The 18,623-nt window shown below is 36.1% G+C and overlaps 1 protein-coding gene across 1 annotated transcript; it reads left to right on the plus strand.

Annotated features, from left to right (window-relative positions):
* The first annotated feature begins 7,985 nt into the window (after nt 1–7,985).
* LOC149962079 (uncharacterized) lies at nt 7,986–8,558 on the plus strand. The gene has a single exon (XM_090164396.1). The coding sequence runs from the start codon at nt 7,986–7,988 to the stop codon at nt 8,556–8,558; it is 573 nt and encodes a 190-aa protein (XP_090020522.1).
* The last annotated feature ends 10,065 nt before the right edge of the window (nt 8,559–18,623 follow it).

Below are 18,623 nucleotides of genomic sequence, written 5' to 3' on the forward strand. Positions count from 1 at the left end.
TTGATTGCTTCACATGTCAACAAAAATTTGCCTAAAGACCCCGTTTATATAAATGAGCAGCTTTAAATAAAAAACTTTTATACGAAACCAAAGGTTACGCAAAACAGAAAGGTTTCAAATATGTGTGGGTGACATCGGGTGGAATATATATAAAAAAGGATGACGGAAACAAAGCTCGTAGAATTAAAAATGAAAAGGACCTTTCTTAAATTAGATATTCTTAAACGGTATTAAATATAAAATCTGTTTATGACTAACACATTTTTAAATTTAACAAACTCTATGGAAGCCGATACACTACGGCAAAACACACCAATTATAAGCGATTTTGATACTTTTAATCAAATTCTGGATGTAAATGGCTTAAAAATTATTAATTTAAATATACGTAGTTTAGATAAGAATTTTGATGAGTTTTGCTTATACCTAAATTATATTAAAGCTAAATTTAATATTATAGTTTTGACTTAATGTTTTTTGAAAAATATATCAACGGACCTTTTTAATCTGGAGGGGTACTCTCTAATTAAAACCCTAAACTATACAAATAGAAATGACGGAATTGTAGTCATTATTGAAGCGAATATAATCTTTAACGGTGCCGAAATAAAATTTGGTAGCTCAAAAAGCCTAAGAATCGATTTACAGCTTGAAGATGTGATTACTGGTGCAAATATAAAATGCCGTCTGTTAACTATTTATCGTTCCCCAAATAGTGATATGAATGGTTTCTTACGTGATTTTGAAGACGAAATTGAGAACTATCGTGGTTTTTTTGACTTTTGTATTATTACGGGTGACGTCAATATTAATATACTAGATTACCGTGTGGGATCCCAAGAAGAATATTATATAGACCTTTTATTAACTCATGGATATACGTCATTTATAAATAATTATACAAGGGTGACCGAAGAGTCCAAATCCTGTATAGACCATTTTTTTGTATACAATAGCCAACCTGACTGGAACTTATCAAACGACACGTTTGGTCTTATATTTAATGCCAATATAACCGATCATAGGGTTACAGTACTAAATTTATGCATTTCTAGAAATATTCAACCCTCCCTAGCCCAAGACAGGATTACTTATCCAGCTGGTTCCCATTGTAAGTTAGACTATAGTAAGTTAGAAAGATTATTAAAATTTGAGACATGGCTGAATGTGACCTGTACTATAGTCATAAATGTAGCCTTTAAAGAATTTATGAACTCATTAAATTTTTATATAAATCTGTCGAAAGAATATCGACACGAAACTCCGAATAGGAAAATCTATAAAAAAATTAAACCCTGGATGACTGATGGATTAGTTAAATGTCTTAAAAAACGAAATAAAATAAAGCTCAAACTAGATAAACAACCATTCAATCTGAATCTAAAAAACTATTAGATATCGTAATAAACTAACATCACTGATAAAATATGTAAAAAATTATTATTTCCAAAACTTAATTTCTGATGCAAAAAATGATTCTGCTAAATTGTGTAAAACCATAAATAAAATATTGGCAAGGGCGTATTTAATTTTCCCTCAAAACCCCCCCTGAAATAAAATCCTGGATACGCCCTTGAATATTGGGCGTTAAAAATAAAAAATGTCAAACAGATCTAAGTTTAAATATTAATAATGTTAAAATTAGTTCGGAGAATTGCCCTTTTGATATTGCAAATGAATTTAATGAATTTTTTAGTAATATTGGCCAAAGAATGGCTCAAAATATTGTTAACACTTCTAGAGCTAATAACTGTGACTTTCAGTCAAAAAAATATCATAAAAGCATGTTTTTAACACCAGTGGTTGAACAAGAAATTGCAAATTACGTAAAAATGTTGAAAAATTCATCCGCTACTGGGCTTGATGGAATTAGTGCCAAAACTTTAAAAGTAATGTTACCATATATAACTTATCCGTTATCGTACCTTATTAATCTCAGCTTTGAGCAAGGTATATTTCCCGAAATGTTAAAAATAGCCTTGATAGTTCCAATTTTTAAAACCGGGGATAAATATTCAACTAATAACTATAGACCCATTTCGATACTGAGTCACATTTCCAAAATTTTTGAAAAATGTATGAAGAGAAGAATTTGCGATTACTTAATTACAAATAAATTGTTATCAGGAAATCAGTATGGCTTTCAAACCGCTAAAAGTACCAATGATGCATTAATAAATTTTACTAATTTTGTACATGAAAAAGTTGACTTAAATAAGAAAACGCTCGCTATTTTTCTGGATTTGGCGAAGGCGTTTGACACCATTAGTCATAAATTGTTATTTAATAAATTAGAAAACGTTGGTGTCCGTGGAATCGCGTTCGACTGGTTCAAGTCATATTTGAATAATATAATTTCGTACGTGCGTGTTAATGGTGTTATGAGTCGGCCACGAGATGTAATTTGTGGGATTGCACAAGGCACCATACTTGGCCCTATACTTTTATTGATATACATTAATGACTTTTGTGACCTCAAGTATTATGATTTCCTGAACGCGTTCGCTGATGACACGGTCTTAGTATACTTTGGAGATACTTGGAAAGATGTTTTTAAGAAGTCGCTAAAAGGCTTAATTTCAGTTAAGAAATGGTTAGATTATAATCTCTTGAGTCTCAACGTTGAGGAAACGAAATACATAGTGTTTGGTACGGGTCTACCTGATAATATGGAATTATTTCTGCATAAAAGTTTGGATTGTATAAAATTAACTTCATGTGGCTGTAAAAAAATTGAACGGGTATTATCATGGAAATACTTGGGTGTTTATATTCACCAGGTTTTTAAATGGGATGTACACATAAAACAGTTAAACAAAAGTTTGAAATATGTATTATATAAGATTTGTAAGCTGAGACCACTGATGAATCGTAAACTACTACGCAGTGTTTATTTGGCACTGGTAGAATCTATTTTGACGTATGGTATAGTTTTATGGGGTAGTGCTGGTGTCAGTGTACTTGACCCTTTAATTAAAACCCAAAACAAAATCATAAAAACTTGTATAAGTAAAAACTGGTATTATTCTAGTACTAATGCTTATAAAATTTTTGAAGTATTAAAAATTAGTCAACTGTTTGCCAAATTAGCCTTAGTGGCCATGTTTAAAATAATATCGAACGAAAATTTATATAAATGTATTTATGATACAAGAGCAGCTAGTTCTGTTACAATGGTTGTACCGAGAGTTAATAAAACCAAAACACAAAGACATACCATTTATAGGCCCAAAATTGTTCAATTGCTTGCCACCTGATATCAAAAACGAACGTAATAATTTTCGATTTAAAAATAAAGTTATATCTTGGGTAACAGCTAATGATATAATTATAAAAAATTACTTGATGTAGATATTTTTTGTATTTTCTTTTTTAGTTTCTTTTTTGTTCTTAATTCGAACAATTTGTGCGTGAAGTCGTGAATTATGTATAAAAAGAATTGTTGATCCCTACCTACAAGCTTTTGCTTATGTGGGGTTCTACTTTATTTATTTATAAATTGATATGAAATTGTATTAGAATTATTGGTAAATAAATATAAAAACAAACAAACAAACATCGGGCGATATGGTGACGCCATTCCAGGATCCTTTCCGGGTTTGAGGAACGCCAACACCACTCCGCACTTCCAACGGGAAGGCATATATGCTGAACGCTAGCACAAATTATACAGAGACAGCAAGGCACCTTGACCCCGCGACGGGAGATTACGTAATAGTAACGCCATAACCATTTCCTCCCCCGGAGCAGTGTTCTTCAGCAAATTGAGGGCAACAGAGAACTCCGACGGGGTAAACGGACGTTCCGGGCTGTCGCCCGACAACACCACAGGAGGAGGGCAGGGATCATCCGCCGAAGCTGTCCGCGCATAATGAGCAGCCAGAGTCGAGGCGGCAGCCGCCGCAGAAACGACTCGAACGCCATCATGCACAAGCGGCGGGATGGCAGACTGAGGGACGGAGGCACCCTTGAACCCACGAACTCGACGCTAAAGGACTGGAATGGGAGAAGTACTAGACATGGTGCAACACAACGTGCGCCAGGAACGAGTACGAGCGTCTCGGACGATACATTTAGCTCGGGCTGTCAAACGGCGAGCAAGAAGGAGAGCCGCATCACTATGAGAACGGGAAGCGCGACGACGAGCAGCTACTGCCATGCGAAGAGATCGCTTACAAGCCGCCGCAAATGATTATGAACAAGGAGAGCCACCCCGCCTGAAGAGACGGAAGGGAGCACAGGTGTTCCAGAGACTTTTGGGGGAGCTGGATAGTTGTTGTCCGTAACCTTTGGAGCTGGCTGTCGCGAGGAAACTGCCGAGGCATAAGACACAAAAGCCCTAGCCTCGGGAAACGACATCCGGCATTCCGACTGTACCCGTTTATTTTCCATTTCTTTCCGGAATACCGGGCAAGAACGGGATGTACTGGAATGGTGACCATTACAATGAACACAATGCGATGCAGCCGTGCACCCAACAGACTCATGAGAGTATCCGCAACGGGAGCAACGACGTGACGCCAAGTATCTTACGCCGAAATAGGCGTGGGGAATCGGCGGAGGACACAACGAAAACCAGATCGCCGATCGTCAAAGGAAAGGCGCCTCCAAGCTAATAGTTCTTTTCCCCCGGAATTGCGTCAGAGATAACCGAAAATTCCCGGGGGAAATCTTTCCCGCTTCAATTTTCTGGAGCCAATTACAATAGGCATACGTCACGGCCACTTCAGCCTATGAGAACTCTTAACAACGGGCTAGCTGAATCTGGCTGCTGAACTGAACTGAACTTGGTCCTTTAGGGTCGCATAGATGGCGATTATAGCCTCACACTCACGTGGTGTCATTCTATGACGTAACGACAACCAATCGGAGCGAAGGGGTCGAATTTGTACGGTCCCTGTGGACGTAATGTGACATGTGATTTCGCGCCCAATGAAATCTCAAGAAGAAAGTTGAAAGAAAGAAGGCGTGTCACAACTTTCCTAGGGTAGTCTGCAGAATACCCCCGAATAGAAAACTAAAGCGTAAAGTACAATTTTATTTGTTTATGTGTCCGCCCATTTCATCTACGAACGGACAAAACAACAGATCGAATCTGTCCAATAATTCACAGATTAGACCAAATCAACATTAACTTACATAAAATAACTTTTGCGGACTATTTGCATGTATGTATATTGTTACTTGTATGCATTTTTTAATGATTTAGGTAGACTCAGTTTTTAGATAAACAAACGTATTGTTTTTGAGTAAACGACTAGGTCGAGATTGATTGGTATTTGATTTTTTTCACAGTATTCCTTCACTTCTCGGAAACTCCGTAAAGCCTTGATCGCCATATTTATAATAGATATCATAAGGTCCAGCTGTCTTCCCTGATAGTCGCTGACGTGCTTCTTGGGTCCAAACATTTGAGGATTGGGATTCCATTCTAAAACAATTCTGGAACGATTCATCATCTGGCTCCTCTTCAATTGCCTTCGCAATCTCTGTAGGGGATATTTCTCTCTTCGATTTGGTTGTCGGTGGTGAAATCTTTCTCGATTGTCTTCAGTGCCGGATTTACCTATGTGCTAAGTGTGCTGCATCACAGGGCCTCGCGATTTGAAGGGGCCTCGCCGGGGCTAGGTTTCCACTCCCTTCCAATAGGTTTTACCACAAATAATAGAGCCTTGCCGCCCAAAAAACGTTTGTAGTAATTTCTAGAAATTTCCAGGGATTGCTGGTGTTATTTCTTCCCTCCTCTGTGAAGTTAGGTCATAGACAAACTCGTATTTATTGGTCTTCGGTGTATCGGCCACACAAATAAAGTCGTCACTAAGCAGTCTAAATTTTTACCAACCTTGGTCACTAGGGGAAGAAGCGCTTCCCCTTCTTCACCCGATTGTGGGAGTTTCCATGTCAAAATTCAGGTCTTGGTATTGTTAAGTTACACTTTTCAGTAGAAAAATTTCAGAAGTAAATTTGTTGAATAGGTAATTAGATATTAGATTTTAATTTAACTGAGACAATAATGAGCTAAATAAGAATAATAGCAATAAAGAGATTAATCTTCACAAAAGGTAAATCACAATTAAAAAATAAGCCTTTGACAAATTTTTTTTAAATTATTAATTAAACTCCTAGAACATCGAAATATCTCGTCATCTTTTGTGTCTTAGTTAATAAAGGACTGGATCCCGGCTAGGCCCCCATTTTGTGACGTATTTAATTCTAAAATGCAGTATGCCTTCATGGAAAAATATACATTAGTAGGCTAATAGTAAAAAACGTCACTATTTGATCTAGTCCCGGATAACTCGCTTAACTTCACTATTGGTGTTAGCGAGGGCATGACTAATTTTAAAGGTGTCTAGTGGAAGTCTAAGTTTAAATTTAAATACTAAATCAGAAGAGTACGGTTGAGAATTGCCAAATTATTTATTTAGAAGAAATATATCAATATTTTCAATTAAAGTTTTCCATAAACCTAAATTTTAAATAGAAGTGAAGAGAAGCACATTGTGAAAAACTAAATTTTAAAAACATTTTGTCCGAAGGACACAAGAGTTATTATATACACAGACATATTTGCCAAAAGGCTAAGGTTATTTTTAAAAATACTTATGTGCTGCTATGAAAGTCATAAGTCCAGTAGTTCAAATGGATGAATGGTGAAAACGAAGTTGAAGTATGCCCACTAATTGTTGAACGCAACGCGAGAACGGGTGGATCATTTAGATCTCTTTTTATTTACATTTATTTATTAAGTTTTACCATAGAAACTATTTGTGAGTTGCTGACCCTAGTGGGGCATGAGGGATCTCTCTCTGTCTTTGAGACGGACTCTTGGTTTTTAATCAAAGAGTTAGAGGAGGTTTTCTTAATCCGGGTCGCTGGTGATGTCCAGAGGACCCAATCACTTCTTGGCGTCCCTTTTATTTAAGCCAATCGGCCACGTTGGGTGGGACCTAGGGTTTATGGCCCAGGGGTAGCAGTTATTGGTGACCCCCTTTCGGTCAAAGGTTAACTTCACAATATTTCAATAACACAGTCATAAATTATCTTTAACAATTGGGTTAAAGATAGCGAAACTCCGAAGAGTAAAATACAATTAAAATAAGAAATGTCAGAAAATATTCTTTCTTAGAAGTTATACAAAACAAGCCATTACTGGCATTTTTGGCAATTCTCAATTCTTATCTTTAAAACGAAAGTATGGTAAAAAAAAGGGGTTGTAAATTAAAACTATTTTGGGATTTGAGAATAGGTCCTAACAAAGACCAAAAGTGAAGCTTCGCGAGCACATACGGAACAAGGTCAAAAGTTACAATACGGGGAATAGTGGGCTATGGCTATTAGACCCTCTAAACCAATTTAAGAACGACCCTGTGAATATACTTGGGGGAAATACTCGCAGAGCGTTTGAAGTAAAATTGTCAACCGACAAAAAGGGAAAGGACGGCCAACGTCCATACCTAACGATTGATCGGTTTTAAACGAGCATGGGAAAAAAATTAATGTTAAAGTTACTGTATTCTATTTTGGAGAAAATTCTGTAGGTATTAAAGTTAGGAGTAGAATTATATAAACTATAAATAAATAGGGATTATATGTAAACGGGAATCAAATCGGAATATTTATAAATTGGAATATTTATTGTTACAATTCTACTCCTGATGTGTCCCACGTTGATCAACTGACTGTTATTGTTAGATATGTATCTCCTAGAGATGGGTTTCCAGTAGAACTTAAAGGTCATACAGTTGAAAGCATAGCTGCGATGATACTTGATTATTTCAGTTAACTTAAAGTAGATTTCAGTTAATGTAGAGGACAATAATATGACAATGCTGCCAATATGGCTGGAAAATATAACGGTTTCCAACAAAAAGTTCTAGAAAAAAACCAGTTTGCAAAATTTATTCCATGTGCTGGACAGTCTCTAAATTTTGTGAGAAAAGCCACTGTTGACTCGTGCGGTGAATTTCTTTTTGGCACAGTAAATGAGTTATATTGTTATTTCTCTTCTTCGAAAAACGGTTTTGCCTGCTCGGTCAAAAGTCCTAAAGTATTTATCTAATACAAGATGGGAGGCTCACGTGAAAGCCACTGTGTCTCTTAACGAAAGTTATGCCGAAATTGTAGAAGCACTTAGTAAAATTTTCTCTGATGTAACTGAAAAAGGAGATACTAGAAGACAGGCTGAAAACCTCCTAGAAAAAATGGAAGAATTTGAATTTGTTTTCATGCTTCACCTTTGGACGCAATTACTAGATCAATTTCACAAAGTTAGCAAGGGTCTTCCAAGCTCAAAAATTTCGTTGAACACGTGTGCAAATCTCTACAGCTCACTGTTGCAAATCGCATCAAAGAAACGGACTGATTTTGATGAAATTGAACAGAAAGCCAAAAGTACACTACCGGATGTAGATTACAAATCAACTAAAAAAAGGCAGCAAGTGCGAAAGAAACAAAACAACGATGGAACAGCATCCGAAGCCTTAGACGAACTTTCCCCAAAAGACAAGTTTAGAATTTATTTCTGTTATGGATGCTCTAGAAGCCAACCTGAATAGAAGAGCAACCGTTTACAAAAATGTAGCTGACAATTTTTCATTTTTGGTAAACCTACAAGCAACCAAGGAACAATTAGTTTGTGGGGTCCAGATGTTAATGCAAGAATATTCAAAGGACGTTGACCTTAGTTTAGTTGATGAACTTTTGCACTTCCACCTGTATGTGAAACAAGGCCATCCAGAAAATAATAATTTCAGCCACCAAGACCTGTATCATATAATATTTGAGGAGAAACTACGCATAGTTTTTCCAAATGTATAATCTATTTTCAGATTGTTTCTGTGCTTAATGGCTACAAATTGCACTGGCGTACGGTAATTTTCTGGACTAAAAAGAATTAAGAACGATCTTCGATCAACAATGTCCCAAGATCATTTGTCAAATTTAGGCATTCTCTGCATAGAAAACGATATATTACGACAAATAGATTATAGTGATGTCATTGACAGCTTTGCACTAAAAAAAGCGCGGAAAAAATCACTTTGAGTTCTTTAATTTCGTAGGCTGTAATGTAATTGTTCAAATAGTAAAAAACTGATTTCCCTGAAACTGCTTATTTGATACCAAACTATAAAGTCTATATTTATATAATTTAAGTAAGCGGTGCTTTAATTTTAAGCAACGACGTCTTCTCGCACAAATGTGCGTAGCGAAAGTAACCACAGTATTACAGCCCACACGTTTTATAACGTTTGTCTCTACCTTACTATGTAATTGAAAAATATTTAAAGCAAAACGCGAATATTTTCGGGAGATTTTAAGTAAAAGTAAAAAATGCCTGTTTAGTCATGTTAAATTTACCCATTTTAACTCAAATTACAAGTTTCTAACATGAAATATTGAAAAAGTCCTAAACCGGTGATACTCTACTTCAACCCTCATGTGGGGGGGGGGGGCTTTATAAGTAATTTAGCACAGGGCCTCCAGAATTCTAAATCCGGCACTGATTGTCTTAAGTTTACCTGGGGTTCTTTTTGTAATACGGTGGGAGGTATGTATTGTGCTTTTGTTTGTGGTAATGGTGGCAGAGCGGAATTTCCCCCTTCGTTTTAATGGCGAACCGGATTCGGTTAATTGTTATTGTTCAAATGTCCTTTCATATAGTTCTCCGCGTCGTGGATTTTGACGTTGTTACATTCAATGATTTTATTAGTATCTGGATCCCAAGTGCGGTAGCCGCGAGTAGTAAAGCCGTATCCGACCAAGACCCCTCTCTTTACTGTATCAGAAAACGTGTTTCGTCGGGTTGCTTTGGGAACAAAATTGTGGGTTAGACTTCCAATCCTCCTCATATGTTTGGTGGTGGGCACTCGGTTCTATCGTAATTCAAATAGAGATTTGTCCCCTAACTTCTTTTGCGGTAATCGATTCTTGATATAGTTTAAATTGTGCATCTCGACCCAGAAACGTGGAGGTAAATTGCTATCTTTTTACATAGCTCTAATAGAATTCAATGCTATACTATTATATCTTTCTGCAGTCCCGTTCTGTTCCGATGTATGAACGTTTGCACGTTGGTGTTGGATGCCCAAGAATCCAAAAACGTTTTCATCTTGTTACTACAATACTCCACGCCGTTGTCGCTACTGATACAGAGTACTTTTTCTCCGGTTTGTCGCTCCATTTTGACAATATATATGGCTTGACTTTAAATCCAGAAAATTATTTGTAATTAAGCTAGAACAAATTTTCATGGCGATTTTCTCTTAATTCCTTGGTCAAAACTGCAGTACAAACCAACTAAAACTGGGCTTTAAGCAGTAATGTGACCGTAGCTTTAAGTGTCGACCGAGACAAGAATTTGAACCCGCGAACTGTCAATAGACAAGCGTACGCTACGAATAGATCAAGCAAATATCAAGTAAAAATATCAAATTTGTCTAGCACAGTATAATAGTTGATAGTTCCCAAGTGGAACTCTTTTGTTTCTTCATTTGACATAGATTTTCATACTTTCCCCTGAAGGGTTTGCTTGCAGATTTCTGATTAAAAATAGTAAAGGTGCAGTTAAAGCAAATCCTAGTTAGTACACAGTCTTTGTTTATAAAATGTTTGATAAAGGTTGATGAACATTTATTCATATTTTTAAAATTGTACAACAAACAAATCTCATAAAAAATTCTGTGAAAAAAAACACTGAAAATCATTTTTTACACTTTTGCAACGCCTTTTGCATATCCTCCGCGTTCTTTTGTTGACCCAGACAACAAATACCTTTTTTCATATCCTGAAAAGATTTTAGGTAAAGCAGGAGAACTGGTTAACTTACAGGGGAAAAGTGTCGTGGAGAAAACTACGTGGCAGAAATTGCTCGATCGGCACAGTGACACTGTGGAGAGAGGCATCTAGTTAAAAAGAAATCCACCAGTGGCGCTGGCGTGCTACGCTAGAAGTATAAGCTGCAGTGCCATCGAACTTTGAACAGTTTCTGCCACGTAGATTTCCCCGCGCAACTTCTCTTGTTCTTCAATTTTTAAATGGTTAAGCTAGTTTGTTTTTTATACTTAGGGAGAACAGACCGGTTGTTCCATTGCTCTAAAACGTGTACGGGAAACTTTTATGAGTGAAGACGTAACTTTATTGCATTTGATCTAATATCCTACTAGTTAACCCTAAACATTTTCAAGAGGGTGAGTTAACCTGTCTAATCAGCTAGGCTAATACCCAAGGCACCACCTTAGGCCCAAGTCATCGAGCGACTTTTAATGCCTTTAAACAGGTGGCCGAGTTACAATGCGTAGGAGGCTGGTGGCAAGCCATTCATGCCACGCGAGCCAACAGCTCCCTAAACTTACTATTACCGTTAACCTCTACAAGTTTTTATGGGTAAGGGGAACTCTGGGGAAAACCCCTTTAATCAGTGCGGAGATAACTTGAAAACTCAACGCAGAAGGAGTGGTTCCGAGTTTTCAACCAGTGCCACAAAGTGGGATTGAACCCGACTCCTCTTGCTGCGAGGTGAAAATGCTAACTACTCCTCCCCCTCACCTATGTCGAAATTTTAGCATTTCTACCAAATCAATAGGTTAGGTTAGGTTAGGTTAAGTAAGGTTAGGTAGGTGTTAGGTTAAGTAAGGTTAGGTAGGTGTTAGGTTAAGTAAGGTTACCTTTCTCAAGATAGTATTTATTTCAATTTAGATCGAATGTCTATGTTCAGACTATTTTGACTGTTGCTACCAATCCCCCTCATGCCCGTTCCGCTCAAAATATAAAATCTCATCGGTTCCCTAAAACTGACGTTTTGGGACATTGTTGGTACTTACTTGTGATTGGTCTTTCGTGACTTTCGGAGCTCCGCCTTGATTGCACAAAACGGTTGTCAAATCCTGTTCCTGCTCCGCGACGTGAGAACCCTTCACGAAATATGGGAAACACTCCGTCGCCGATCCTTCATCCGAATCCCGAGCTTTTCCTGATTCCTATTCAATATTAAAATTATGTTCATTTAAAGCGCTATAAAATGCAAATTTGGAAGTATTAAGTTAAATTCAAATCCCATTTCAAACTTCACCAAATCCGAGGTGTTTATTGCCGATTTTGATCCAAGTCGGCCGTAATGTAGAATTATATGAGGTATGAAATTTCCCAAAAGGAGACGTTGTACAACCCATTCGATTTGCCATGGCAACCGAAATAATTTTTGACCACTTAAAACTACTTTTTTTCCTTATTTTACCCAAAAATTGTAACAATTTTAACCCAAAAATGTTCCAAGTTAGCCACACTTGATGACATTTACCTAAATGTAGTCCAAATTACTCATTTCGTGATTTTCAAATTAAAAAAATTCATAGCTAGGACCCAGTGAAACCGAGAAAATCCCATGCTTTTTAAAATGGAAATTTTACTGTTTTAAGTGATCGAAAACAGCTCCGGTTGCCATGGCAAATCGAGTAGGTAGTGCACCGTCTCCTTTTGGGAAATTTCATACCTCATACAGGTCTACATTACGCCCGACTTTGAACAAAATCGGCAATAAACACCCTGGGTACTCTCCTTGTGAGTTGTTTAATAGAAATATTTTCTACCAGAAGTAACCTAATAACAATAACTACGACAATTATGAAAAACTATCACAGTACAGATTTTCAATGTTTATTTCAACGCAGTCTAAATATACCAAAGGCAAAATATACAACCCAGAACAATACACTACTCAGTGTGGTTGGCCAAGTCGGAGCTGGGCTAGAGTATCAGTGAAAAAAGAAAATTCGGTAAGAAAGTTAACATTCAAACCATAGGAAGTGTCATACTTATGGATGCTATGTTACTTATATGATAGGAATATAGGCTCTTACTGACTTTTCACCTAAAAGATCAATCAACATACGACATTAGCCTAAAATACCAGAAATTAACATGATAATTGTAATCTGAAATCTCAAATTCAGTTTCCGATTTCTGAAATAACTTGAAGATTCCAAATCCAGTACTCAAAAGTTGCCAGTGTTCGAACCCTCAATGCTAAACCAGCCCAAAACGATTTAGTAGAAACAGTTGCCTTTCGCCCATTAACGAAAGGTGGACCCACTACGAACCCTTATTTATCAAGGCTTAGTTCAAAATGGCAAAAAAAAACCTAAGTCTTATGTAAAGGCTGTCGGATATGCATCTTTCGAAAGCGTTGGCTTCGTCACTCTGCGGTTTGTATTTGCCTAAAAGAAACAATGATATACAATCGGTTCTAAATGCCTGGAAATTATATTATACCCTTCCAGATCTGTGGATTTTTTAAATAGTGAATTATTTTATTAAATATGATTTATTTTAATTATATGTTTTGATTATATGTGCTTTTTTTACACACTTTTATGTTTTGCGTTCAAACAAAAATTTAAATTACTATTAATTATAATTAATTGGTACTTATAATTATTTTTCTCCGAATTGGCATTGTTACCTCCATCATTTTGTACATGTTCATAAATTAAATTAAACATCAGAGGCGATTTAATTTAAAGTTTTTAATCAAAAAAATCATTTGATTTAAATCTGACCATAGAAAATATAAAAGAGGAATGGCATTTCAGTCGCTTTATTTTATTAACTTCCTATAATGTAATGACTTAAGCCTCGTCTATTGAAATAGGTGGCTGGAAGTAACAATAAACAGCCTCAATATACATTTTACAGCTTTGTTAAAACTAGTTTTGCATTTCCTTTAATATATTTTCTATGATCACACAAAACCAAAGATCAATTTACTACATAGAAAAACGAGTGATAAAACTGGTCTTAAAACATGGACTCACTATTAGCTTTGCATAAGTTCTGAACCAGTTTGGTCCCAGTTGTCTTCGCGGTCGTATCGCCGTCACAGTTGTCCAAACTTTTTCCGTCAGGTTTTCCCTGATTGCTTCCCATCTGACCGTAAGCGTGGGTCAGTACCAACATGATTAAACTAAGGTTAGTTAGATTAAATGTCATCGTTAAAATACGACGTCGGGTATGTAACTAGTTTTATTTGAAAAGTTTATCGCGGCTCGTGCTATCAGCAGCGTCTTATATATAGCGGCTGAGATCAGTTTTAAATGCGGGAACCTGTTAATCAAACACTTGTTGAGGCGAAATTAATGGTTTCGCTCTTAATATATTGTCTTACTTTCCACCTGTTTATTAAAAAAATGTGTAACCCTTATTTTGAACGGATAATGAACCTAATTTAGTGGGGGTAGAGCTAGTTTTTTTTATTAATGTCAGGGCCCTGCAGAGGGGTAGCAAATTTCCGGGGCCCAGCGAAAAATCCCACAACCAAGTTTATAAGGGACTTGCTATGACAGGGGCCCACCACCTCGTACTTCGCCAGCACCTCCATTCGGAGACTTCAGTCAACAGGGGGCATTTGGCCCGCGATGACATAATTTGGCTCCCAGCCCGGACGTAGAAAGGTTTCTCGACGGCTATGGTTACTGTTGACCAATATTACTGAAAAATATTTATGTTTTCTCGAAAGTTATAAAAAGCTAATATCGTTAATAATTAAACCAACTGCCTCAAATTGGAATGGAACCACCAACATTTTATTTTCCGTTCCAACGCCACTACCATTGGACTATGTATACCGAGTGCAGGAAGGACCAGTGGGGCACTTCTGTAAAAATTCGAATGGGAATTCAATCTCGATACCCAATATCATGTCGAGATCGACATTGATTTATGCTTATTCGAAATCTTTACCGAATACCATTCGTCGAGATCTCAAAGTTCGAAATCTAGTTTTCGATCGAAAATTGGATTTCGAATATTTACAGAATAGGCCCCCAGTACTCGGACGTTCAAGGTATTGTAGGACTTTGGTTCCCGTAGCACAATTATACCAAAGTGTATTTTTCAGATCTTTCATGACAAACTGTGGTTTATTAAACGGAGACTAAACTCCAATTTAAGTGCATCTTTGAGAAGTGTATAAGATTGTCCAGTACTAAAAGTTCTGGTATTTATGTTTTAACTAAAATGACGGAGTACCTTACCCTTATAATATAATATAATAATATAATTGTAAAAAAAGATGACCTGCAGTAGTACTAACCCTTATTGTAATGGAAACTACTAATATTTACCCAAACCCTAGTGTTTTTAGAGAGAAACTAAGATGTCCCTTGTCCTTTACTAGTAAAACGTCCCCCATTGGTGGTGGTTTTGACTGCAATAAATGTTCCGAATTTTTACTTAGTTACAACACTATCCGTAGCTTAAAATTGAGATAACTTTGATAACCTAAGATTAAAATTAATTAAATTTAATCCTTATGGCAATGATAATAATTAAATTATGACACATTAGAGAGATAAATATTAGTTTATTTTGATTACAAATTTTATTCAATTGTGAAAATGTTCCAAAGTTAGTTTTTGTCCACTTTCTGTTGGCAAGATTTGGTTGGATCTGACATTTTCTGTTTCTCCGTAGCTCTCATTCCCAAACAGCAGATGAACTTTTTTCCAGCCTGAATAGACGAACAACTTTTGGTATTGTAATTATTTCGAGTATAATTTTAAAGCAAAATGATCTATAGAACCTCTGATTGGTCTTTAGAGTCCTTAGCAGTTCCATCAGGTTTGCATAAATCATTGGCAAAATCAGTCATGCTATCTCCGCTGAAGCTGCCAAAATTCCCTGCGCCAGGATTGGTTGGTGGGCTCATGTACGATGAGACGCATTGCGGAGCTGCGTCCTATTACGGGTATTATAAAATTTCCAGAATTAATTAATTGGCATTCTACTGGTTGAAGCACCTCTCAAACGGGGACACTTCTGGGGGTGTAGATTGTACACGATAAAGATAAGGTACACGTTTTCGAGGGGTCGTTTAACGTGCCTATTCAACTATTTTGATCTATTGCAGACAGAATAGACCAATACAATTTTGACACATGGGTAACGCCATTAGAGACTGATTTTGATATACACGTAAGTCTTACCCGATGGCATCAAAATCCTGAAACGTTGAAATTTTATTTTAAAACACGAAATTTCTTTTTTTCCTATTTCTTTAAATGCAAAATTTTTAATATAGTTTTTGGATAAAATAATGTTAGAAATATATATTTTGTAATTAGTAGGTGAGTATTAAGTGTCAAAACCTTTAAATTAGCGCCATTTAAAATTAACAAAATAATTTAAATCGAAACTTGTAAGATTTCGTTACAAATGTGCGTTTCCCTGTAAACAATTTTCTAATCGATATATTATAACTATCGCTAATGTTTAAGTAACTTTTGTCTAACGTCATCATATCTGTAGGACATGACGACCCGCCTTTGACTGAGTTATTCGTGAAACCTGATAGATTATGAAATAATGAAAAACCAATTGTAATGGCAGCATTACCTGAAGCGTATCGGCCATGCAGTTGTCGAATTTAGCTTCTTTATCGGTTCCATCGTATTTTTCTGTAAAACACATTAAGCTCAATCAATTTCACACACCATCATCCCAAAGAAACTGTAGATTCTAGATGACGTTAAATCTAAATTATTGCTTTCGCGCGATAAACTTCCGTCCTAACATATCCTAATTCGTAGATTTTTCTATGGTAAGAGTTTAATGGGATTAGAAACTAAATCGAAAAATCGCCCGCTAACACATGCCGAGTCATGGTTTTAACGTAACGACCACCAATAGCACATGTTATGCATGTATACTTCTATCGTAAGAGATACTTAATAGAAGAGGTATGTAATATTTACGAGTTTATCGAAATAAATCAACGTTTAACAGTACACTATGAAAAAAACTTTTAATGTAACGTTTTTTGACCTTTTATACATTAAAAGTTTTTTTTCCATAGTGTACTGTTAAACGTTGATTTAATTAGATAAACTCGTAAATACCTATTACACTAGTCTGGAGTCTCAAGATAATATAAGATATGTAATATACTTCTGCGCTTATCAGACGAGATTTTTAATATACTTCTGCTCTTATCAGACGAGTTATGTAATATACTTACGACGAGATATATTATATTTTGCTTGTACACGAAGTGATATGTACTATACTTCTGCTTGTACTAGACGATATATGTAATATACTACTTTTTGTACAAGAGGAGGTATGTAAGTACTTCCCCTTGTAGCAGAAGATATAAGTAATATATACTTCAACTTGAACCATAAAAGATAAGTAATATACTTCAACTTGAACCATAAAAAATAAGTAATATACTTCCACTTGAACCATAAAAGATAAGTAATATACTTCCACTTGAACCATAAAAGATAAGTAATATACTTCAACTTGAACCATAAAAAATAAGTAATATACTTCCACTTGAACCATAAAAGATAAGTAATATACTTCAACTTGAACCATAAAAAATAAGTAATATACTTCCACTTGAACCATAAAAGATAAGTAATATACTTCAGCTTGTACCAGAAGAGATAAGTAAATTAAAGAAATATATACTTCTGCAGTTCTGCTTGTACAAGAGGAAATATTTCATATACTTCTGCAGTTCTGCTTGTACAAGAGGAAATATGTAATACACTTCTGCTTGTACAAGAGGAAATATGTAATACACTTCTGCTTGTACAAGAGGAAATATGTAATACACTTCTGCTTGTACAAGAGGAAATATGTAATACACTTCTGCTTGTACAAGAGGAAATATGTAATACACTTCTGCTTGTACAAGAGGAAATATGTAATACACTTCTGCTTGTACAAGAGGAAATATGTAATACACTTCTGCTTGTACAAGAGGAAATATGTAATACACTTCTGCTTGTACAAGAGGAAATATGTAATACACTTCTGCTTGTACAAGAGGAAATATGTAATACACTTCTGCTTGTACAAGAGGAAATATGTAATACACTTCTGCTTGTACAAGAGGAAATATGTAATACACTTCTGCTTGTACAAGAGGAAATATGTAATACACTTCTGCTTGTACAAGAGGAAATATGTAATACACTTCTGCTTGTACAAGAGGAAATATGTAATACACTTCTGCTTGTACAAGAGGAAATATGTAATACACTTCTGCTTGTACAAGAGGAAATATGTAATACACTTCTGCTTGTACAAGAGGAAATATGTAATACACTTCTGCTTGTACAAGAGGAAATATGTAATACACTTCTGCTTGTACAAGAGGAAATATGTAATACACTTCTGCTTGTACAAGAGGAAATATGTAATATACTTCTGCTTCTTTCAGAAGAGATATGTACAATACTTCTTCTTGTACAAGAATAGATATGTAATATACTTCTGTTTGTATCAGAAGGGATAATATCATCTTGGCTTTACTTACTATCGGCCTTGCAGAAGTTTTGAACCATTTTCGTGCCAGCTTCTTTGGCCGTCTTGTCGCCGCTACAAGTGTCCAGGGGTTTTGAATCCTTGCCCATACCGCTGCCCATCTGACCGTAAACGGTGACCAGCAACGTCAGAAAACAGAGTCCCATTTGGACAGACATGGCTTTAGTTTATAAAGGTACTTAGGAGATCGACGTAACTGCGTTATTGTCTTGTAGGTTGGTTTATTTTCTGTCGGGTGCTCACGGGTCTTTTATAGCAAATCCGTCTTCGATGTAAATGCCGGATGGGTTAAA

Source organism: Leiobunum rupestre, chromosome 1, assembly GCF_980474605.1.
Source record: "Leiobunum rupestre chromosome 1, qqLeiRupe1.1.hap1, whole genome shotgun sequence".
Classification (NCBI taxonomy): Eukaryota; Metazoa; Arthropoda; class Arachnida; order Opiliones; family Sclerosomatidae; genus Leiobunum; species Leiobunum rupestre.